Below are 24,695 nucleotides of genomic sequence, written 5' to 3'. Positions count from 1 at the left end.
AATTTATTTAAAGCTAACGTTGATTATGCTCATTACAGATGACACAAACACATCATCTTCTAAAAAAAATGATGGGGTATAAATGTTATTGAAATGCAATTATATACCATCTAAAAATTAATTGCCTGTCATAGAAGTCATGGCATGCAACTCTGAGTCAGCTAACCACTCCTCCACCCCCAAATCATTGTTATTTAACTGTTGAAGTTTTCTGGCGGGTACAGGTAAATCCAAAACAACCCGGATCCTCTAAATAAAACATGGGCACTGTGAAGAATAAGATCCCTTTCTCTTTAAAAATGGTGTTTTGCACATTTTATGTTACCGTATTCCACTTAATATCATATAACAGAGGTTTCTATAACGTTTCAACTTTTACCCTAGCTCTTAAAGAAAGCTATTATTAAGCAGACAATGCCCATACATAGACAAATCCATTTCTCAGCAAATCATGAAAAGCTCCTAAATGTTTCCCAAGAGAATATAGGAGGAGGAAGATGCCACTATCCACACTCATTTTCTTTTCCAAAAGAGTATTACCCATTTCCTGTCTCAAGTCCCAAGCAGCCTTGCCAGAAACAGCAAAGTCTCCAGTCTGCAGGGACAGTCTATGTCTCATCACACAGTATCAGCATGTTGTAGCTTTCATCTCCCAGTAGCCTACATGTTTGGCTTGCATTGAATACTATGAAATATTACACATTTTAATTACTAATTAATCACCCCTGCAGCTCCTCATGGCGTTTGCAAGCTAGAACACAGGACACATGAGAAGGGAAGATCCAGGGCACCACAAGACTCCACACTGATTACACTGCACCCAAGCCCTCAGACCACACGAATTCTTATAAAAAGCTCTAAATACAACACACACATACCTGAAATAATTTCTCAGGTTGCCTCATACATTATTGCTCTAGGAAAGGAACCCAGTGTGGGAGTGCTGAGATTGCAGTTAACAATGTGTCCGTATGACCACACAGCATTTCAGTACTCAGTTTCCAAACAGACTAAGAAGTTAGAATAGTTTTTAAAGTGAGGAATTAAATATATTGTTTATAGGACGAACAGCATTCAGAAAGGATCAGCCCCCAACCTTCAAAGTCCTGAAGCTTTAAGACAAACTCCAGACACAAGCTAACAATCCCAAAATGAAATGGGAATGACCGTGCGAGCTGTTGCTTTGAGCCAACATCTTATTTCTTGTAGCTTTAGAATAACATTCTATTTCCCGAAAAGGGGGAATGGAGTGTAGTCACCCTGCCCAGTTTTGAAATAACAAAAAGGAACCACAAACTGGTAATGTGGACAGGTTCACACAAATGGAGCTCCTTTCAGAGAGGGGACCTCAGGGAATCAAGAAGCCAATGCTTTTCCCGTTGGCAAACTTGGAGACGAGGCTATCAGACTATGCCCCACCCTATTCTTATTTTCAAAATATCTCCAAATTTTTTTATATTAGTTGAAGAAGAGAAACTCACTTCTCTATGCTACTCACAGAACACTTCGCTTCTATTTATTTATTTACTTATTTATTTATTGAGACAGAGTTTTGCTCTGTTGCCCAGGCTGGAGTGCAGTGGCGCGATCTCGGCTCACTGCAACCTCCGTCTCCTGGGTTCAAGCAATTTTCCTGCCTCAGCCTCTGGAGTTGCTGGGATTACAGGAGCGTGCCACCACACCCAGCTAAGTTTTGTTTGTTTGTTTGTTTGTTTGTTTTTAGTAGAGCTGGTGTTTCGCCATGTTTACCAGGCTGGTCTCGAACTCCTGACCTCAAGCAATCCACCTGCCTCAGCCTCCCAAAGTGCTGGGATTCCAGGTGTGAGCTACCACGCCTGGCCAGAACACTTCACTTCTGGCACCAAATGTGTGGGTTTATTTTTTCATACATCAAGCAATTCTCTGATATCAGATGGGTGGCTTATGACTCAATTCAGTTCTAACACAATCTACCTGGAGTTACTGCAGGTTCCACAGGTTAAGGGTTCAAGTCCCACAAGACTGTTTCTACTTCATATGTCAATCACAAGCTGCAGTGGTGGGGCAGAGTAGGGGTGGTCACCGGTTACCCAGACTTCTGTCTGATTTGACTACAAATTGGGGTTGCCATTATCCTCTTCCCACGTTTGATAATACACTAAAATTGCTCATGAAACTCAGGGAAATGCTTACTTACATTTATGAGTTTATTATAGAGGATATGATAAAGGATACAGATGGCTAGGCAGATGATGAAGTACACAGGGCTAGAACCAAAAGGGTCCTGGGTACAGAAGCTCTGTTACCATAGAGTTGGGGTATGCCACCTTCCTGGAATAAAGCTGTGCTCACCAACCTGGCACCTCTCTGTACTTTAGGGATTTTTATAGAGACTTGAAAACACAGGCGTGATCTGCTATTCATTCAGTCTCTAGACCCTTTCTCATCTCCAGAGGATAGAAGGTGGAGATTAAAGTTCCAAGCTTCGAATCATTGCTTGGTCATTCTGGTAACCAGCCGAAATCCAGGAGCCCACCAAGAGTTGCCTCATCAAAACAATAGATATTTCCATCGCTCAGGAAATTCCATGGGATTCAGTAGCTCTAGGTTGGGAACCAAGGTCAATAACAAAATAACATTAGAACAAAAGATGCCACCAGCACCCCTATCACCTAGGAAATTATAAGGATTTATAAACACTGATTCAGAAACTGGAGTAGAAAAATATGTTTATATATTATTTCTTATTATTTCACAGTATCACACTAGTCTAACTAAGGATAGTGAAAGCCCATTTAATCAATTCAAAAGCAACTTGATTCAAAAATTACTAAATCTCCAGCCACCATGAAATATTAATGTAAGATAATTTTTTTGAAAAGTGTTCCAAGTCACTTAGTCATCAGCTCCAATCCTACCAAACTTACTTGGGGGAAAAAAGACAGCCTTGTACTAGAAACTAGAAGATGAGTACTGTACTCTAACTCTGATCAAAGAAGGAAAACAAAAATCATAAGTTCATAATTGATCCCTTGTCTTCTAAGAAATAGACAGAATTTCGTTCCAACCCCTGCATAGCTTCTAGAGTCTAAGCTGTACTTATACTAACAAACCACGCCTATCTAATGGGTTGGGTGTAGATATATACTAGCTCAAAGATGTTACAACATCATAAGTTTTCTGTTTACCTTTGAGGTACATATTTGATATGCCTAATTCTTTATTATCTGTTTGAGGCATATTTTAAAGAAGTTGCCATAAAAGAAAGACTTTTTGGAATAAACCAACTGTGATACCAAAGGAAGCCAAACTCTCCTCTGGTGGTTTTATCATCAAGCTGGGCCTTTATGTCATGGTTCAGGGAAAATAAAAAGAATCACTAAACTGTCTCTAAATGAGCCTCCTTGAGCAATGTTCTTTCCCTCTCTGGGCAAAAGCTTTCCATCTGCAAAGTAAGAGTTTGGCTACGTGACCTGGAAGGCCCACTAAAGCTCTGATATTCTATGATCACATTTTGTCTGCAATTCACTCCAGGATCACCTCTGAACTTTTCACATCTGTTCTTCTAAAACTATTCCCTGATGAACAAATTTTAAATGTTTAGAAATTTTAGTTTCAAACACTAATGTAGTTTAATTGCATAGACCCATGTAGTGTCATAGATGATTTTTTAAATAAAGTAGACGTAAGCTAAAGTAATTACCCCGAAATCACTGCAGCCAGTAACACTGTTGCTATCCCCCCATAAATTTCTCTTTCTAACTACGAGAGCCCTTGGGCATCAAAAGGCCTACTTAGGTACTACTAAGTAAGTCTGAGTTTTTCAGCGGTAATCTCATTTACACTTTACATACCCTATTAGATAAACTTATGCTTCAAATAATATTCACTTCCCATGTTCCTTAACTATCTCACTCTTGTTATTCTGGCACCTTGAATCCCATGCCCTTCCCATAACACTTTAAGCCAAGTGACCTCAAATACGGCCTGCTGTATGCAGTCCTCCCTGACACTGAAAGGTATAAGGTACAATGTTGGTATTCCTGTATTTTATCTCCCAATAATTTTGACACATGGTGATTTACTTGACAATTTAACTAGCACATTGAAGCCCTTCTTTTGAGTCCCTTTTACTTATGGGATTATGGGCTTATCTCTTCTGTAAGATTAAAAATCACTCTAAAGGAAAGACCTGTTGATACTAACCTTTAAATCTCCAATGACTGATCCAGAGGATGATCTCATCAAATGTTAGGTGAATGAATCAATGAATCAATGAATATGTGGAATTAAGCCAAATTTCCAAAATCAATATACGGATTAGTAAGTGAACAGAACTAAAGTCAGAAAATCTAGGAGTAGAAAATACTCCCTAGAATGAAAGGAAGAAAATGCTCTAGTAAAACCTATTTTCAAGAGCTCAGACATTTTTCAGACTTGTTATGAGAATGGAGCTCCTTGGAACCTCTTACTATATAAACATTCCACATATATATCATTTTCCCTAGACCATGAGTCAAAGAAGCCTTCCAAAGATGATAGAGACATGAATTCAAAAAAGCTTACAACACATGTTTGACTAATGAGAAATCACAGACCTACTAGCCTATTTTAAGTAGTCAGGTGATTCTATAGGTTTCGAAATTTGCTTTGAACAAAAATAGAAACATCAATGTTGGGCATTAACGGTCTACATTTCTAGGACTTTTCAAGTACCTTTTAATTATAACACAACACAGTCTACTACAGACATCATCTTCTCTTGGCACATACTTTTAATATTTTAAGTGTGTGATTATTGTTCTCACAGCCTATAATTATGTTAACCAATAAATATTAACACATCTAATTCAGTTCCACCAGAGGGAAGATAATTCAAAAGGATGAGATGTATCTCCCAATTAACTCTTGCTTTGTGAAATTATAGTAAAAGAAAAAAATTAGAATGGATCATCCTTTAATTTCTGAATGGAACAGACACATTGAAAGTGTATTTTACCATAATTATGAACTTATTCTACTTAATGGCCATTACAATTAAATTTTTTTTTAATTTTTTTTTTAATTTTTTTTTTTTTTTTTTTTTTGAGACGGAGTCTGGCTCTGTCACCCAGGCTGGAGTGCAGTGGCCGGATCTCAGCTCACTGCAAGCTCCGCCTCCCGGGTTCACGCCATTCTCCTGCCTCAGCCTCCTGAGTAGCTGGGACTACAGGCGCCTGCCACCTCGCCCGGCTAAGTTTTTGTATTTTTAGTAGAGACGGGGTTTCACTGTGTTAGCCAGGATGGTCTCGATCTCCTGACCTCGTGATCCGCCCATCTCGGCCTCCCAAAGTGCTGGGATTACAGGCTTGAGCCACCGCGCCCGGCCCTACAATTAAATTTTTTTAACCTTCTGAATGTTTTCTTTTTATGGGAAAGCCACATTCAAGGGACAGTGTCACTCAGATGACTGATGCCAGCTTTCATCAATGGTAAAAACATTACAAAAATGAAAACAAAACCTGACACCCTTAATCTGGTGTTTAGAACTTAAAATCAAGCACATGTCAAAATTCAAAGTCCAGTTGTGCTCACACAGTGCTCAAGCATATGGCCGAGGAGAAATCATTAATCTTGGTGAGTCTTAGTTTCGTCATGCCTGAAAGAAGCACATCACGCACATCTCAGAATTGAGATATCTATATCTCCCTCAAGTGAGAATATATGTGAAAGTGCTTCACAATCAGTACTGTCCAAATACCAGTGATGATGAATTTGTGTGCTCAGAAAGATTCCTCAAACAAAACGTAGCTGCAGAACAAACCTATTAAAATGCAACGGTTTATGAGAGGCATGTATAGACACAGCCTTAAAGAATGAAGGTTGTATTAAACAATAAACCTCAAAGCATGATCTCCTCAGTGTCTATTAGGTTGTAAGGATTTAGGGGAGGAAAAAAAGATTTGAATGAAAACTCTGTTTAAAAAAAAGCAGGGGCAGCGTGACATGGTGGTTCATGCCTGTAATCCCAGCACTTTGGGAGGCCGAGTTGGGTCGGTCATGAGATCAGGAGATCGAGACCATCCTTGCCAACAAAGTGAAACCCCGTCTCTACTAAAAATACAAAAAATTAGCTGGGCATGGCGGCACACACCTGTAAGTTTGGCTAAATGACCAGGAAGGCCCACTAAAGCTCTGATACTCTATGCTCACATTTTATCTGCAATTCACTACAGGAATATGTCTGAACTTTTCACATCTATTCTTCTAAAACTACTCCCTGACAAACACATTTAAAATGTTAAAAATTTTAATTTTAAATATTAAGGTAGTTGCATAAATCCATGCAGTGTCATGTATGATTTTTTATAAAGTAGATGTAAGCCAAAGTCATTACACCAAATTCACTGCAGCCAGAAACACTGTTGTTATCCTCCATAAATTCAGGAGGCTGAGGCAGGAGAATGGCTTGAACCTGGGAGGCGGAGGTTGCAGTGAGCCGAGATCACGCCACTGTACTCCAGCCTGGGCGACAGAGCGAGAACCCATCTCAAACCAAAAAAAAAAAAAAAAAAAAAAGAAAAGGAAAGGGAGCACAAAAAAGCATTTGGGCGTGATACCACTGTGTCCAGTGGCAGTATCAGTGGCCCTCCTGTCTTCAGATATGAGATTTGGGGCATTTGCTTAGGTGGAATCAAAAACATTGCTGAACATCAAACAATGGTCTGAAAGTATGGGGCCTGCTGTGGGGTGGGGAAAGGGGGGAGAGGGGAGGGATAGCATTAGGAGATATACCTAATGTAAATGATGAGTTAATGGGTGCAGCACACCAACATGGCACATGTATACATATGGAACAAACCCACAGGTTGTGCACATGTACCATAGAACTTAAAGTATAATAATAAAAAAACAAAAACAAAAGAAAGAAAGTATGAAGTGTGGCTTGCTGGAGAACATTTTTCTGACCTGGGCTCACTCTCCTGCATCTTTCTAGAGTTGGTCTTATTTCCTATGTTCGTTTTTAGGAATGAATTTTAGGTTTCCCCAATTGAGAACCTTCAAATAGTCCCATTATCTACAAAAGACAGATTAAAATCATAATCTAGCATTTAAACGTGTCTACATGCTGTCTGTAGGAAACTCCCAGACCTATATTCTCTCTTTTTTTTTTTTTAGACAGAGTCTCCCTCTGTCCCCCGGTTGGAGTGCAGTGGCACGATCTTGGCTCACTGCAACCTCTGCCTCCCAGGTTCAAACAATTCTTCTGCGTCAGCCTCCTGAATATCTGGGACTACAGGCAGGCGCCACCACGCCCAGCTAATTTTTGTATTTTTAGTAGAGATGGGGTTTCACCATGTTGGCCAGGCTGGTCCCAGACCTATATTCTACTACACGCCTTCGAAGGCTTCATCTGCAGCCATCTGGTTGCTTACAGATCTCTAAATGCGGCCTTGGCGCTTGCAGCCCTGTGGCTCAGGCTATTCTGTGCTGCTGTCTCGAACAATACAATTCCACTCACCCCTTCAGATGAAAATCCAAGTCTTTTAATAAGAATTATCTGACTGTGTCACCTTCAAAAGAATATATCACTATCTTCTTTGCGTTCCTGCAGTATAGGCCGTAGCCTCACACATAACATTACAGGCTATTAGAAGATGAGAACGGAGTCCTATTTCTCTTCCTCTCCACTATCCACTTTTCTGCCTCATCAGTTCCCCTAAAAGACGACAGGGCCTGCTACAGATGAGGAGCTGAGTACACATTTACAGGGACAAAGTACAATTTTACTGCTCACAGGATGGACAGAGCCAAGAGCAGGGACAGCGAGGAAGAGCTAAGCGGTAGTATATGTTGCCATGAATCCCCACGTTGCTGACAATTCCATTATATGTTTAGAAAAGGTAAAGGGAATGTATCTAAAGAAGACAGCAGCCAGGCACAGTGGCTCACGCCTATAATCCCAGTACTTTGGGAGGCCAAGGCAGGCGGATCACGAGATCAGGAGTTCAAGACCAACCTGACCAACATGGTGAAACCCCGTCTCTACTAAAAATACAAAAATTAGCCAGGTGTGGTGGCACGTGCCTGGAATCCAAACTACTCAGGAGGCTGAGGCAGGAGAACTGCTTGAACCCGGGAGGTGGAGGTTGCAGTAAGCCAAGACTGTGGCATTGCACTCCAGCCTGGGTGACACAGTGAGACTCCATCAAAAGAAAAGAAAAGAAAAGAAAAGAAAAGAAAAGAAAAGAAAAGAGAAAAGAAAAGAAAAGAAAAGAAAAGAAAAGAAAAGAAAAGAAAAGAAAAGAAAAGAAAAGAAAAGGAGAAGAGAAGAGAAGAGAAGAGAAGAGAAGAGAAGAGAAGAGAAGAGAAGAGGGAGGGAAGGATAAAAGAAAGAAAAAAAGAAAGAAAGAGGAAGAAATAAAGAAAAGAATAAAAGAGCTCTCAGATGCAGCACGTTCTTTCCTATAAAAGTAGCATATCTGGGAATGGCTGTGTGGAGACGATTGTGGGTGGTACTAACCTGCGGAGGCCGAGGCTTGTAGGGGGAGCTGCACTCAAGGTCAGCCAAGATGCTGGTCAAGGAGTCAATCTCAGCGTCCAGGCTGGAGCGCCTCTCCTCAAGTGTCTTGCCTCCGGGATTTCCTTGCTGGAAGCAATGCAGACATGTTAATAAAGGAAATTTCCATTGATATCATTATAAGTTCAAATTTCTCAAGTTATAATGTGGCTTTGTCCAAGTTTTTCTGCACCTCTTTTTTTTTTTTTTTTTTTTAATTAAGCTTTCATAAAATCTTAGTGAGGTAGGCTGAGATAGAATTATCACTTTGTGACAGATATGAAAACTGAAAAATAAAAGATTTGTCCTGGGTCACACACTTATTTAGAAGTTTTTTTTTTTTTTTTTTTTTTTTAAATAAGTATACAAGTAAAGGAAAATAAATGTCTCCATTCCTGCACTTAAAGAGCAGAACCAGCTGAAGAGAGCTCACAAGCTCTTGGTGTTTTGAAACCACTGCCTAGAATAATATTTATCAGAGTAGCAAGGAGCAGGGAAGGGACACCGACATTCCAGAAAGAGGAATCAGCACTTGAAGACATTGGAGCGTGAGAGTGCTTGGAAGTCTGAGGTTCGGGGGTGTCAGGTATGCGTGTGTGCTAGAGATGGCAAGACCCAAGGGATGCACCTAGAACATGAACTGGAAAGAGACCTCTTAGGGTCCTGCCAAGGGGCTGCAGAGGAAGCATGTTGCAGTGAGCATAGACAATGAAGTCAGGATCTCCGGATTTCCTATGTCAGAGCCTCATATCACCTGCAGTCAGAAACAACAGGAGAGCAGAGGGCAATAATATCGAGACAGGGTGTTTCCAGGAATTATGATCAAGTTTGGGAAAAAGAAGCAAAGAATCTGCCTAGAGTTAAAAGCAAGAATGTATAAGGTGAGATGACCCCAGTATTCGGAGGCAGGGTGAAGTAAAAAAAAATAACCTTTTAAAGTGACAGTTTAATAATGATCATGTATGTGTATGGAAGAAGCTCTTAAAACTTCATTAAGAGACCAAAGTGTATCTTTAGCAAGACTCAATGGCAATACAATAGTGGAAAGTTACAATAATCTAATCAATTCTATTGGACTTGCCTAAGGACGTAAAATATCAAGAGAGTATCTGGTGTCTGCAAGAGTTTAGAGAAAGCATTAACCAACCAAGAAACTAGAATATCTTCAGTAGGAACAACAAGTAGGGTGCCATGACAAGGTAGCACTAAATCTTATAACCCTTGAAGTCAATCTGTCATTTTAGTGAATACGTTGAAGCAGGTGTAAAAGGTAATGGCCTGTGAAGACCACTAGTTCCGTATGCCCTAGTAGCTTACTCACCAAACCACCTTACCTGAGTCTTGCAGCTTATTTAACTTTCTGTGTAAAAGAAACATAATGGGATCTGGTGCTTTGATCATTCTTTTTTGAACTTAGTTAATCCTTAGCTTGAGTTAATCCTTCCTGGGCCTGATCTGTCTCAAGCACAGTAACATCAGCTGTCTCTGAAGTTGTGGCCCAGGTCCTTGGAGCCAACCCTACCTCAAGAGGCAGTTGGCTTCCTTGTTTGTGAGCCCTCTTTAAACATGGATTTCAGGCCAGACACGGTGGCTCATGCCTGTAATCCCAGCAGGTTGAGAGGCCAAGGCAGGTGGATTATCTGAGGCCAGGAGTTATCTGACCAGCCTGGCCAACATGGTGAAACCCGTCTCTACTAAAAATACAAAAATTAGTTGGGCGTGGTGGCAGGTCCCTGTAATCCCAGATACTTGGGAGGCTGAGGCAGGAGAATTGCTTGAACCCTAGAGGCAGAGGTTGCAGTGAGCCAAGATCGCACCACTGTACTCCAGCCTACATGACAGAGTGAGACTCTGTCTCAAACATATATATATACACACACACACACATACACACACACACACACATACACACATATATATTTTATATAGATAGAGAGAGAGAGAGAGAGAGAGAGTTCACATTATCACATTATCTAGAGCAGGCACCTTATGATTTTCTCCTTCTGGATGTATTATTATGATCCCTCTACATCACATCATCTTATTCCCTTACCCTTTTAAATCTATTTTTTAATAATAACTACCACCATGTGTATTTTTCTGTTTATTTTCAGTCTCCCCCCTAGAACATATAAGCTTCATGAGAAGCTTTGTCTGTTTTGTTCCTGTTTCCTAGGAATCTCGTTCAAGGCCTAGCCCATATAAGCGTTTAATAAGTATTTCTGAATAAATAAACCAATGAATAACGACAGACTGTGACACAGGCAGTAACCTTTCTCATAGCACTATCTTTTGGGTAAACACAGTCAGAGGTACAACAGTAAGCAGTGGATACTCTAGAATTTGATATAAAAAGGGAACCAGAGAGGTTCAGTGTGCATCTGTGTGTGCACACACGTGTGAGTGTGTACATGCTCACACTGGTAAGCATGTGTATATCATCAAGCTGGATGGCCTAGATTTGAAGGCTAGCCTTGTAAAATTGAGCGATTTTCTTCAACTCTCTTGCCATAGCCAAAAATAGAAAAAGAGTGACACGACAGGTTGGTTGAAATTCAGACTTTTCTGAGTCTGAATTTCCAGTCTGATTAAACCGTTTAAGGCCAACAGGTCTATACACTGAAAACAGATGTTTTCAAGGTGCTAATCCCTCTATCAGAGGAGATTTCATGTTTATCTCAAAGGGCAGTAACAACTATGACACACTGTGGTATTATTAAGAAAAATTCCATTTAACATTTAAAATTCATGTGAACATTCTGGGTAATGGGTCCTGGTACAAGGAAAGGCAGGACATTACTGTTATGGAAGGCAACTAAAAACTGAGTAAAGTTGATTCTCTTGTGTGCAGACATAAAATATTATAGTAGACATAATCTTGGTAAGTGAATTTCCACATACTCTTAGATAGTCCAATATATTGGCAAGGGTGGTAGAGTGGTGTCTGCTTAAATCTTTCCCTGGGCCATAGTTTTCTTATCTATAAAATGAAGAGAATATCACATGTTTCACCTAAGCCAGGGTGATGTTATAAGATTCAGATAAGAAAATGGATGGGAAAATACTCTGTAAGTTGTAAAGTGCTATAATTATGACGATTTTCCTAAATAGCATTAATTATAGCAACCAGTAACTATAAATTAATATGAATAATATAGCTATTGTTAATTCTTCTTCTTCTTGAGGGAAGCATCATTCATTAAGCGTTCCCTCGGGGTATTAGTAAAGAGACAGGATTTAATCAGGTCTTCTACATCTGTACTTTACTGAAGCAGAAAGTACATCAACTGCCTATGGCTGAAGTCACTGCAATATCTAACCACTGAGACTAGTCACAGAATTACCCTGAACTATACAATAAAACAAGTAATGATGATATGCAACCAGTCTGTGCTTGTAAGACATCAATTAGTTTCCAGCGTCCTTATTCTCCCTACCCTCTAAGTTCAGACTGCTCCCTATTTTCAGTTTCTCAAATTAGGTTGATGCAATTTATTACAAGTTCCAGTCTAACGCTGTGTGATTTTGCACAAAAACTGGGTAACAGGGCAGCACGGTGGGGCAGGGGGAGAAGATTGTGCAAATACTATAGTAGCTTTGCTCCTATATTTCAATCCCATTATGAACTAGAATAGGCCTTTTTTTTTACTCTCAAGGCTTAATTTTATATCTCAGTTCAAATAACTGTTGCCCTGCCCAGGTCCTGCCACAAATCTCTAGACACTCATTTACTTTTAGATTTAGGGGCTCTTGCTACTTTCAACCCCTTATACCAGAGACCAGGATCCAAAATCCTATAACCAAGCAACAGAATCCAATAGACTTACCAACATGTCTTCTCCCTAACTTCCTATCCTTGTAGCTCTGCTAGTTACCTGATTGATAAATGACCTTCCCAACACCAGTAACAAGGAAGGTTCTCCTGACTAGTGCTTTTTCTAGTTATCACCACAAACTTTTACAAAGTAGTTAATGTAATTATAACAATCCCCACACTCTTCGACCATCACTAGAGAGATTTCAAAGATTACATCGTCTTAGTCTGTGTTCTGCCAAGAAAAACAATGCCTGCGAGAAAAGCTTGCATGTAGGTCATTTATTTTGGGAATCAATTCCGAGAAACAGTACTGAGGGACTAGAAAGAGTTAAGCAGAGAAGGAAGGAGATACAGTTTGGCTGTGTCTCCACCCAAATTTCATCTTGAATTGCAGCTCCCACAATCCCCATGTGTTGTGGGCAGGACCGTGGGGGAGATCATTGAAACATGGGGCCAGTTTCCCCCGTTTCCCCCACACTGTTCTACTGGTTGTGAATAAGTCTCACAAGTCTCAGAAGGTAAACGAATGTAGAGAAGGCCCGGCACAGAAAGTAAGTGAAAGGTGTTGCAGTTGAAGCCAAGTGCTACCAGGTCACAACTGTGCAGAGCTGATTGCTGTAGCAGCTGCTGGTACACGAAGGTGGGAGGGGAGGATGCGAGGTGGGGCACCAAAAGTGTCTAGTGACAGCATCCTTTTACCAAGGACCCATGAATAAACCATTTGAACATGTTATTTTTATATTTATTTTTATCTATCCTCTGAATACATACATGATAAAAGCTCACCAAACCACAGTTGGGACTTATTATGACTTGACAAATCATAGTAAGTGCCGCCAGCAGAACTATAGGATGATGCCTCCCCCACTGTAAGTACATAAAGACAGTCCAATAAACAAGAGCCCAGAACCAAAATTTACAGCGTGTGAATGAAATAAACTTAGGCCATTTAAAGGGGTCATAGTTTAGCACAACTATCACTAACCCACTAACTACAGGTGATAGACGAGGAGTACCAGCAATTCGTTATGAAAGAGCATTCATTTGTATTTATTTACTTGTTCATTCTTTATATCCCAAAATATGTAAATTCACAGAGAAGTTGAACAACTATTACAATAAACTCCACTCACTCATCCTTCACCCAGATTCATCAGTGGCCACCATTTCATCACACTGGCTTTCTGTCTACATATATTAGATTTGCTGTTGCAATTGAACCATCTGTAAGATGTTACAAAACCACCCCCACCTCAGTTTGCATCTCCTAAGAATTTCTAATTTTTTCAAAACCATTATCACACTGGAGAAATTTAACAGAGAAACAGTATTATCTGGTAGCACCCATACTCACATTTCACTAGTGGTGCCAGTAGTGTCCTTTTATCTACTGTTAATTTCCACCCCAAATCCAAACATCACATAATAAAATGATACATCTTTTTATTCTCTTTTAATTTAGGGCAGGGTCCTAGCTGATTTTTTATTTTTATAAAGCTAACTTTTAAAATAACTCTGGTCAGGTGTCTTATAAAAGTCCACCAATCTGATTTTTCTTGATGATTGGATCCAGATTAAGTAAATTAGGCCAGAATATCACATGCATGAGGCCACATCCTTTCTGCTGCATCCCATCAGGAAGCTCATGGTGTCAGTCTGGCCCATGTGTAGTGATGCCGAGTTTCATGACTCGATTAAGGTAGTGTCTACAAGATTTCACCATTTTAACCATGACTGCAAAATTTTTAAATTAAAAATAATCTGTGAGGTGATACTTTGGGGCACTGTGAGTATGCTACTTGTCAAAAACCTTTCACCCACCCAGTGGTTTTGGCATCCATAGATGATCTTTGCCTGAATTAATTATGGTCTTAATGATTGTGAAATGGGATAAAAATAAACAGATCTTGCCTAATACATTAACGATTTATTTGTTCAGTATTCATTTCGGTTTCAAGGTAGAGGAGCAGGACTAACTGAAAAGTACCATGCTATGAAAAGAAAAATCAGAAACTTAATCATCAAATAAAAACTGTTACATAGGAAAATCTTACCCAGGTTATTAAAGGAAACAAAAGGCCAAGGGGAATGGTCTATTTAATTAAGAACCAGTCTCCACCCTTGGATGTTTATATACTAGAATTAGATCCAATGCCCAGCATCTTACTCAAAACATACATGACCATGAACTAATCTTCAACAACCTTCAGAATCTTTGCGGTAGACAAACAACCATAGTGACACATCACAGAATGTGAATTCGGAAAGCCAGAATTTGTATGTGACTGCTCAGTGACAGGCCTGAGAAAGTAACCACATAATCCTTAGAAAATCTATCTTAAATATACTAAATCAATATTTTTTCAATTGTGTTTCACAGAGCTCAAGGAATGTCTTACCACTGATCCCATATGGAAAACAAAGGGGTTCCCAGACCCTACTCAAGCTTGAGCTTCCTTTTGTGATTAATTAGAAAAGCTTTCCCTGATAACTTAGGAATATAAAACTATCTTAACTTAGTAAAACCTAAGAGGATGATAATACAAAACATTACATTGTGTTTACATATAACTTTTCTTTTCAATGGTGGTTTCATTTAAATTTAATAATACAACAGGAATTTCACTGCACTTTTTTTCTATTACAGTGAGTAAAGTTTATTACTCTCTTCTTTCTAATATCAGTGGGAAAAAAGATGGTGATAACTAAAGGAATTTTTAAAGTGTGTGCTTTTTAAGTAACAAAACACACTATTTTGTTAGTCTGTTTTGCATTGCTATAACGCAAAACCTGAAGCTGGGTAATTTATAAAGAAAAGAGGTTGATTTGGCTCATGGCTCCACAGGCTGTACAGGAAGCATGGAGCTGGCATCTGCTTCTGGTGAGGGCCCCAGAAAGCATTTACTCATGGAGGAAGGTAACGGGATGCAGCGTGTCATAAGGTGACGGGGGTAGACGAGACAGGGACGAGGGGCACCATACTCTTTTAAACAATCAGCTCTCCTGTGAACTAACAGAGAATTCACTCTGTATGACCAGTACCATGGGGAGGGCACTGATACGGTTTTGCTGTGTGTCCCTATCCAAATCTCATCTTAAATGTACTCCCATAATTCCCCATGTTGTAGGAGGGAACAAGTGGGAGATAATTTGAATCATGGGGGCAGTTTCCTCCATACTGTTCTCATGGTAGTGAATAAGTTTCACGAGATCTGATGGTTTTATCAGGGGTTTCTGCTTTTGCATCATCCTCATTTTCTCTTACCACCGCCATGTAAGAAGTGCCCTTCACCTCCTACCATGATTCTGAGGCCTCCCCAGCCATGTGGAACTATAAGTCCAATTAAACCTCTTTTTCTTACCAGATCCGGGTATATCTTTATTGGTAGTGTGAAAACAGACTCATACAGGCACCAAGCCATTCATGAGGGACCTAAACACCTCCCACCAGACCACATCTCAATCATTTCAACATGAGATTTGGAGGAGAGAAATATCCAAACTGTTTCTATCTAGTTTCTCTTGAAAGTGTAATTGTTTTGTTGTAAGCTAGATCAATCTTTTATCTATCATCTGTCTTTGATGAAATTGGGGACACAATCAATATTTATTTATCAATAATCATTTTTATTATTTCCTCAAAGCATCCCTAACAAAAAAGAACACTGGTGAAGGTTTTAGAATCAGGCTGTAATACCTGGATCTCCCAATTGCTGGCTTTGTGACCTTCAGCCATTCACTTGAGCCCTCTGGGTCCCACATGCAGTTGTAAAAATTAAATAGGTTCATGCACATCAAGTGATATTCACATAGTAAACATTCAATAAATGCTAGTTATGTAATTGTTACTTTGACAATAGTCTCAAAATAAACGCTCTGTTAATAGTCAGGCAATTGAGTATGTGACTTTAAAAAGTATTTTGATCAAAAGTAAAACTAAATTACTGAGAGGCTTCAGTAGACGGGCTTCTAGGCATCTGAACATGTGTAATGGTACCAGGAATTAACTATAAAGAACACAATCCTAGATCAGTGTTTTTCAAACATTAGCCTATACGGAGCCACTGGAGGACTTATTAAACTTTAGATTACCAGGCTGCACCTGCCACAGTTTCTTATCTGTACCTCTTGGGTGAGGCCCAAGAACTTACATTTCTACTAAGTTCGTAGGTGCTAGTGATGGTGCTGATCTGAAGATGTTCTCAACATCCTCAATGATGGTGCTGGTCTGCGTCATTCTCAAAGTGAGGTGTTCTCACTTTGAAAATAACTTTTCTAAGTAGATTTCTAATACCATGAACATTTAAGTGTGTGGGGCAGGGAGAGTAAGGGTGGGTACTGAGTGAATTTATAGTTTTTTTCCCCTTAAAAACAACCTATATTATGTCATATATGTGGTTAATGATGCCATGAAAATACCAATAGACAGTCCAAATAATGGCTAAGAGGTATTTGGATAAAAACAAAAATGAAGACAGTAACATTTCTACTTGATATAATCTCTCATGCTGTATAATAATATGAGCAGCCTCACCAAACAGATCCTAGTAATGTTTAGTGGAGACAGGTAGTATTCAGTAGTGAGAATTGCACAAAATATGATCTATTTTATCTAATAGAAATGTCATTTTATGGAATGAGATACAAACTGTTGTAAGTCATGGAAAAAATAAATTCATTCCTATTGGGATGTGTATCCTCTTTCCCACTCATTCAGTTGAAGTTGTTTACCTTTCCAAACACCCTACTTACCCATTTCCCCAAATGTACCCTCTCCAGGGGAGGAGGACTTACAAATAACCCGCTGACTTGATAACTGACTCCTCTGTCTAATTTTCCATGACATCAATGTGCATAGCATCACTCTCATGATGGATTTGAGTGGATGGCTTTTCTCTCAAGCTGCTCTAGAAAATAGTTTATGCTAAGTAGTATGCAGTGTAGAAAAGCCATGATACCCAACCTTGAGGAGTTTCTATATATTCTACTGAAAAATATCACCTGCACCTTTGCCTGGAGATATCTAATTCACTATGTTCTTTGAATCTCTGTAAATCTACGTGGAAGAGACAGAAATTTAAAAACAAAAACAATCCCCTTCCCTAAAAAACTTCTTATCTAATGGCTAACAGAAATATAATTCAACTTTTCTAATGTACAAAACCAAGCCGAAACTCAAGTCGTATTACTATCTGAGAAGGACACCCTCTCCACATGTTAAGGGCAGTGGGAAAAGTTGTCTCAAACGCTGTCTTGGGAGCAAACACTAGAGCATTCATAAGAGGGAATATATTTTCATAATCTGAAGTGGAATACTGGCTTGACAACTGAGAACACAGCACTAAATAAACAAGAAATAAGGTAACAACAGAAGACAAGAGTTTTTCATGATAAAGCACAAAAACGCTATATTAGGCCATTTTTGCCTCATTATAAAATAATAGCTGAGGCTGGGTATAAAGAAAAAAGGTTTAATTGGCCCATGATTATGCAGGCTGTGTAAAGAAGCATGGTGTCAATATCTAGTCGGTTTCTGATGAGAGCCTCAGGAAGTTTTATAATCATGAATGAAGGCAACAGGGAGCTACCACGTCATATGGCGAGAGGAGGAATAAGGCTTGGGGAGAGGTACCACACTCTCTAAACAACTAGATCTCACATGAACCCAAAGGAAGAACTCACTCATCACCAAGGGGATGGCACTAAGCCACCATAAGAGATCCATCTCCATGACTGAATATCTCCCATTAGGCCCCACTTCCAACACTGGAGATCACATTTTGACATGATTTGGAGGGAACAAGCATCCAAACCATATTAAACGTCAAGATAGAACATAAATGCTAGGCTTGATAAATGCTTGGATTTTTTTCCTCACAATTAGTATTATTTTATCCTTTTCAGCCCTAACACACACCCAGCGTCAGCAATGTTTGGCCAACCCAAATCTCCTTTCAAGGAAACGGTCCTGCCCCCATCCTTTGTTGCCAAAAGAGCCATGTTTTGAGCCATGTGACTCTATTTCAGAACGCTGAGGCCCACAGAACCAAGGGTCCATTAATAGGCTGGCGAACCTAACTTTTGGACAGTGACAAGGAGATTAGATGGGCAAATAAACCTCCTTCTCTTATGCATTTGGACTGAAAAACATGTAACAAAACTGCCGCCAGGCACAGTGGCTCATGCATGTAATCCCAACACTTTGGGAGGCTGAGGTGGGAGGATCACCTGAGGTCACGAGTTCAAGACCAGCCTGGCCAACATGATGAAATGCTGTCTCTACTAAAAATACAAAATTCAGCCAGGCATGGTGGTGGGCACCTGTAATCCCAGCTACTTGGGAGGCTGGAGGCAGGAGAATTGCTTGAACCTGGGAGGTAGAGGTTACAGTGAGCCAAGATCATACCACTACACTCCTGCCTGGGCAACAAGAGTGGAACTCAAAAAAAAAAAAGAAAAGAAAAGAAAAGAAAAATTGCCACAGGTATGAGCTATGGCCATGATCAACCAAAAAGATGACGTACATGGTTAATTATTAACAATCCAAACATACAACAGGAAGTTGGAAGTCTATCATTGGGTAGAGGAAAACAATGAACATGTAAACACTAGAGAAGCAGAGGAATGGAGAGGGAGGAGAGGAAAAGAGGACGGGAGAGAAGAAAAAAAGCAATGAGAAGAAAAGAAAGATGGTAAGAGTTCAGCCACAAATCTGCCCTGACCCTGAGCTTTCTGGTATCAGATTTCATTCAGATGGATCCTTAAGATGAACTCCATTATTCGGTGCTACTCCAAGGGGCCTCTCTTTCACACAGTCAGCCCTACAGAAGCAGCCTACACAAGACCAAGTCCCCCTGACACTATCAGGTCTCTTTGACTTTCTGGAACTCAACTTTTACCTCTATAAAAATGAGGGTATGCACCTTCCATGTCCTTTTCTATTGTTTTTTTTTAATCTCTAATACTGCATAGGTCTACAATGACATTTCACAACTTGCCTGTCACTATCTTTGCTGTTCAAAAGCAATCAGAGTAAACCTGCAAGAGTTAGGCCAACTCCGAGTTTAAGCCAATTCTTTTACAAGTAAGGGCAGGGTCATGGTTAAAGTGGTCTGAACTTGAGTATACACAAGTAGCCTCATTGTTCACTGTTCTATTCAAATAAGAAAGCAAAATTAAATACGCAACAAAAACCCTCCACTTTTCACAATATTTACCTACTTGTTGAATGATTTCTACTGAATTCCGATCCTCATAAAATAAAAACAATACAAATAATATATTTTTAAAGTAACCCCTTACAATTAAAATAAAGGTCAATTTGCATAGATAATAATAAGGAACAATACATATATTATCTATTCATCAATAAAACAAGAACTATAAGAATAACCACAATAAGATGAACTATTTGAGAGTAACGTAGATATCTGGCACTCCCTTTTTAAGCAGCAGAGCCCCTGGTAAAAATGAAATCAGACATGGAAACTCATTGTATGAAACATTTACAGACAGAGCTGCTTTATCCCCTATCTCCTCTAGTAATATTTCCTGAAGCAATTCTAAGATATTAATAGTTTAAAAACCACTGATTATCTAGGCAAGCTAGATTATCTAGGCAAGCTGTGCCATTCTAGACAGTCACCTTACCAGTTAGTCCACACATGCAGTATAGCAAACACTAAATGAACTATCTTTTCTGAACTCTGTGTTTGTGCATAAAAGGGAAATATATTTGTTTGAAATTTCTATGTTAAAATACCTATAAAGATATCCATAAGATCATCTACGATCGTAGATAATTTTCCAGGAATCCTTTGTATAACAAAATAATGTGAAATAATAAAATTGGTAAACAGAAGTTTTTAGAGGTAGGGGAAAAAGGTTTACTTTTACATTAAGAAAACTTTCATATGTGGCGAGGGGGCTGGAGGAGATGTGCAACAATAGTGTGGATTCATGAATCAAAAGAACTTGTCAGGTAATTTTGCTGTTAAGTTTGTTTTTTAAAACCTCAAGGAAGACATGTTTCTTACTTTTCATTTTGATAACACAGGTTTCATAAGCTCAGGCATGATAAATTTCAAAAGCTACTTTCTCACATTCCCCAAAATTCAAATACTTAGAAATATGACGTTAACTTTATACATTAGCTCATCATTCTCAAGTCTTTTCTTTTTCTTGAACTCTTTTTTGACCCCTTAAAATGTTATCAAAATTGGAAACCACAAAAAAGTATTCAATTCCCATGTCCCATATTCCATATCACGTAGTCAGAGATATAAAGCAAAGGGTCATGCCATGGAAACGTACAAAGGGTGGGAAATTTATTTATTTATTTATTTAGTTATAGACCAGATTTTGCTCTTGTTGCCCGGAGTAGAGCGCAATGGCGCTCACTGCAAACTCGGCTCATTACAACTCCATCTCCCAGGTTCAAGCAATTCTCCTGTCTAAGCCTCCTGAGTACCTAGGATTACAAGTGTATGCCAACACACCCGGCTAATTGTGTATTTTTAGTAGAGATGGGGTTTCATCACGTTAGCCAGGCTGGTCTTGAACTCCGGACCTCAGGTGATCCACCCGCCTCAGCTTCCCAAAGTGCTGGGATTACAGGTGTGAGCCACCGTGCCTGGTTGAGAATTTTCTTTAAACATTTGTGGTTCTGATTCTATATGTTAAATACCATTGATGAGGATGTGCAGATAAAAGATGTTTGAGCAACTGCAAGAGAATCAATTACAGTTGATAACCATAGGAAACGGAAATAAGGCTCATAAAATAGTAGAACTAGAAGGGGAATTTATGTTGCTATTCCATCATTTTCATTTAAGGATAACACAATTCCCCCAAAAAGGTAAGGTAGTTTGTCTAGTGAAGGGGCTGAAATAGGACTAAAACTTTAACACCTCCCACTGTGAAACATCTTTTCCAAAACGACATCTCGTACATTTCAACTGATCTTCTTAAGAACATACAAAACAGGAAATATCCTATAAGCCAGCAATATTACTAGGCAACTACCCAGTCCACAGCACACAGCCTGGGACATGGTCACTTCTGGGAAAACAAGGGAAAAAAAATTATCGCTTCCTCCGCACTGCCATTATCACATAGAAGTGCTCAGGTTTAGAAATGCACTTTGATATATATGACCTCATCGAGCTATTCCAGCAATCCTAGAGTTTAGTAGATGTTATTATTCCTGTTTTCAAAAGAGGATAGCCCAAGGATCAGAGAGAACAGGAGAACTCTCTAGGGTTACTTGGGTAGTAAATGGAAGAAATGGAATTTGGAAATCAAACATTTTGCTCCAAAGCTCTAGCACTTTGCATGACATTAGGAAGAAAATACAAAAGGTGAAAGGTCTTCCCTTCCAACACCAAAGCAGAGATTATATGGGCCTATTAGATTACCAAAAATTCGGTCATGGCTACAATTACAATTGAAAAGCCAAGCTCTAATACTCTTTTTTGCCATCTACTTCTCCATTTACAATAGGTTTCATTCACTTTCCCATAAATATTTTTCAAATATTCAAGACACACTGACAATGAAGGTCAGGCAAGAGGGAGGAGGGAGGTAGGGAGGGAGAGACGGAAGGGAGGAAGGGAGGAAGGGAGGAAGGCAGGGAGGGAGGGAGGGAGGGAGGAAGGCAGGGAGGGAGGGAGGAGGGAAGGGAGGGAAAGGAAGGAGGGAAGGGAGGGAAAGGAAGGAGGGAAGGGAGGGAAAGGAGTGAGGGAGGGAGGAAGGGAGGGAGGAAGGGAGGGAAGGAGGGAGGAAGGCAGTCAGGTAGAAAGGAAGGAGGGAAGAAGGAAGGAAGGGAGAGAAGGAGGGAAGGGAGGGGAGGGAGGGAAAGGAAGGAGGGAAGGGAGAGAGGAATGAGGGAGGGAGGAAAGGAGTGAGGGAGGGAGTGAGGGAAGGAGGAAGGGAGGGAGGAACAGAGGGAAGGAGGGAGGAAGGGAGTTAGGTAGAAAGGAAGGAGGGAGGGAGGGAGGCAGGTAGAAGGAAAGGAGGGAGGAAAAGAGGGAGGGAGGGAAGGAGGGAGGGAGGGAAGGAGGGAAGGAAGGAAGGAAGGAAGAAAGGAGGGAGAGAACGAGGGAGGGAGGGCGGGAAGAAAGGAGGGAGGGAGGGAAGGAAGAAAGGAAAGGAGGGAGAGGGAGAAGGAAGGGGAAGGAGGGAAAGAGAATGGATCAGTGGTTCTCTGCCAAGAGCTTACAGTTGCATTGAAGAAACTAGTTTATCCACAAATATCCATATCAGAAGGCAGAATACATGTAGGTAAGACACACAAGATATTCGAGAAAAAAGCAAAATGAAAGAGAGGAAAGAGAGAAAGTAGCTGAATAGAGAAATCAGAGAGAGCTATACGGCCACAGAATTGAGAAGGCCTTAAACGGAGAACAAGTATTTAACATATTTACAACATGAGCATAAAGATATAGAAGGAACACTGCAATGTGCAAGTGTACTTGGCAAACACGAGTGTTCTTTAAGGTAAAAATAGAGTAAGAGCAGACTCAAAGGGTCAGCTGTGGTCAGATAATGCAGGTGTGCAAACCTAGGCATATAAGGAGCTTGGCTCTTACCCAAGGTGCTGATATCTAAAGGATAAACACATTCCCCATGACGAAGGAGAGAGTGGGCAGGGGTAATTGTATCTTGGGACTTAGTGTTGATGTGGGAACAAACACATGGTATGAATCACACATATTTCAGGCTGTGCACAGACAATTTATATTAAAACACTCCCAGCAGAAATGCCTATTTTTATGAAAAAGGTTGCCATTGATAAAAAGTGAATGAGAGACCGTATCAGAAAGCTACTGATTTCACCTTAATCAGAAATGAATGTGTTTCCACAGCACAACAAACAAGGGTTATTGGAGCACATATACATTTCTGCCTTAGACACAGGGAATACAATGCAACAGACTGCTATGACAAGACTGTTACTTTGCTAGGTGGAGGCTGAAGAAAGTCTAAAGGAGGCAAGGAATAATGTCGTCTCAAGCTTCACTATTCTTGTCTCAACTTAAAAATCCTTTCTATACCCCAGAATTCTGCTCATGTCTCATTTCAGGCTTTCTTATGAAATGTTCCTTTTTTCAAAGAATATTCAGAGTCAAATAAAAATCAAATGTCTATTATTTACTCAGTGACAGTTTAGTACCTTGTATTAAAGAAATGAGACAGGTAGGGTGCAGTGGCTCATGCCACTAATCCCAGCACTTTGGGAGGCCAAGATAGGCAGATCATGAGGTCAGAAGTTTGAGACCAGCCTGGCCAACATGGTGAAATTTCATCTCTACTAAAGACACACACACATACACACACACACAAAATTAGCCAGGCATGGTGGCACACACCTGTAATCTCAGCTACTTGGGAGGCTGAAACAGGAGAATCACTTGAACCCAGGAGGCACAGTTTGCAGTGAGCCGAGATTGTGCCATTGCACTCCAGCCTGGGTGACAGGACGAGAGTCCACAAAAAGAAAAGAAAAGAGAAAGAAATACAGAAAGACAGAAAGAAAAGAAAAGAAAGAGAGAGAGAGAGAAGGAATGAGACAAAAAAAAATGAAGAGTTGAATTACTCACTTCCAGCTTTCCTTTTCACCTCTCCCTTGTTCCAATGTGAATGTTTTTCTTTATGGAATAGGTCCACTTAAGCCAGGTTTACAGGCTCTACTGTCAACTGCAAACTCTCTCAGTGCCAAAAAGAATCCCATCTGTCGTTCAAACTTAAAGTAAAATACATGCCTAACCAGGTTAAGATAGAAAGGATTAAACTGGATGTGGTGTTTGACCAGGTTGTATACTCTTAATTCTAGTATCTTCTTAGGAAATGGGTGAGTAATAACACCAACCCCCCAGGGGCATTTTGGAGACCAGGTGATATAAGGTAGTAGAAATCATATGTCCATTAGAATGCTAAGCGCACGGTAAGTCTTCTGCACATGTTTTCTGGTTGTATGTTCCGTAAAAAAGAGGATTATAGGATTATACTTGGTCTGTTATAGGAGACTTTGCAGCTCTTAAATACAAGGTCTTGGTCTCAGGTGAAGCTAGATTTTGGTGGCCAAACACATGTCCTAAAATAAGAAAATACTGGAGTTTTGAAAGGAAGCTAGCAACCTTTGAGGACAGAAGCACCTTAGATATCCACGAACATAAGATTTTCTTAAGCCCACTCCCACATTTACCAAATCTAAACCTTTGAAGGCAGGGTCTAGCAATCAGCATTTAACAAACCCATCAGCCTCACCCCAAGTCTTATCCATGCTAAATTTGAAATCTGCTGGCCTAGAATTTGGTTGCCTGTTGCTAATCCAAGTGCTAACAATAACTGGAACAATTT

General features: G+C 39.9%; 1 protein-coding gene across 1 annotated transcript in view; it reads right to left on the bottom strand.

Annotated features, from left to right (window-relative positions):
- Positions 1-24,695, bottom strand: part of LPP (LIM domain containing preferred translocation partner in lipoma) — a 724,515-nt gene that overhangs the window by 347,604 nt on the left and 352,216 nt on the right. Inside the window, exon 6 of the mRNA XM_025374584.1 lies at positions 8,483-8,608. Within this exon, the coding sequence (XP_025230369.1) occupies positions 8,483-8,608 (126 nt within the window). The remainder of the gene's footprint in view (positions 1-8,482; positions 8,609-24,695) is intronic.

Source organism: Theropithecus gelada, chromosome 2 (assembly GCF_003255815.1).
Source record: "Theropithecus gelada isolate Dixy chromosome 2, Tgel_1.0, whole genome shotgun sequence".
Taxonomy (NCBI): Eukaryota; Metazoa; Chordata; class Mammalia; order Primates; family Cercopithecidae; genus Theropithecus; species Theropithecus gelada.
The sequence above is the reverse complement of the archived record's forward strand: the minus strand, read 5'-3'. Positions and strand labels throughout refer to the sequence as shown.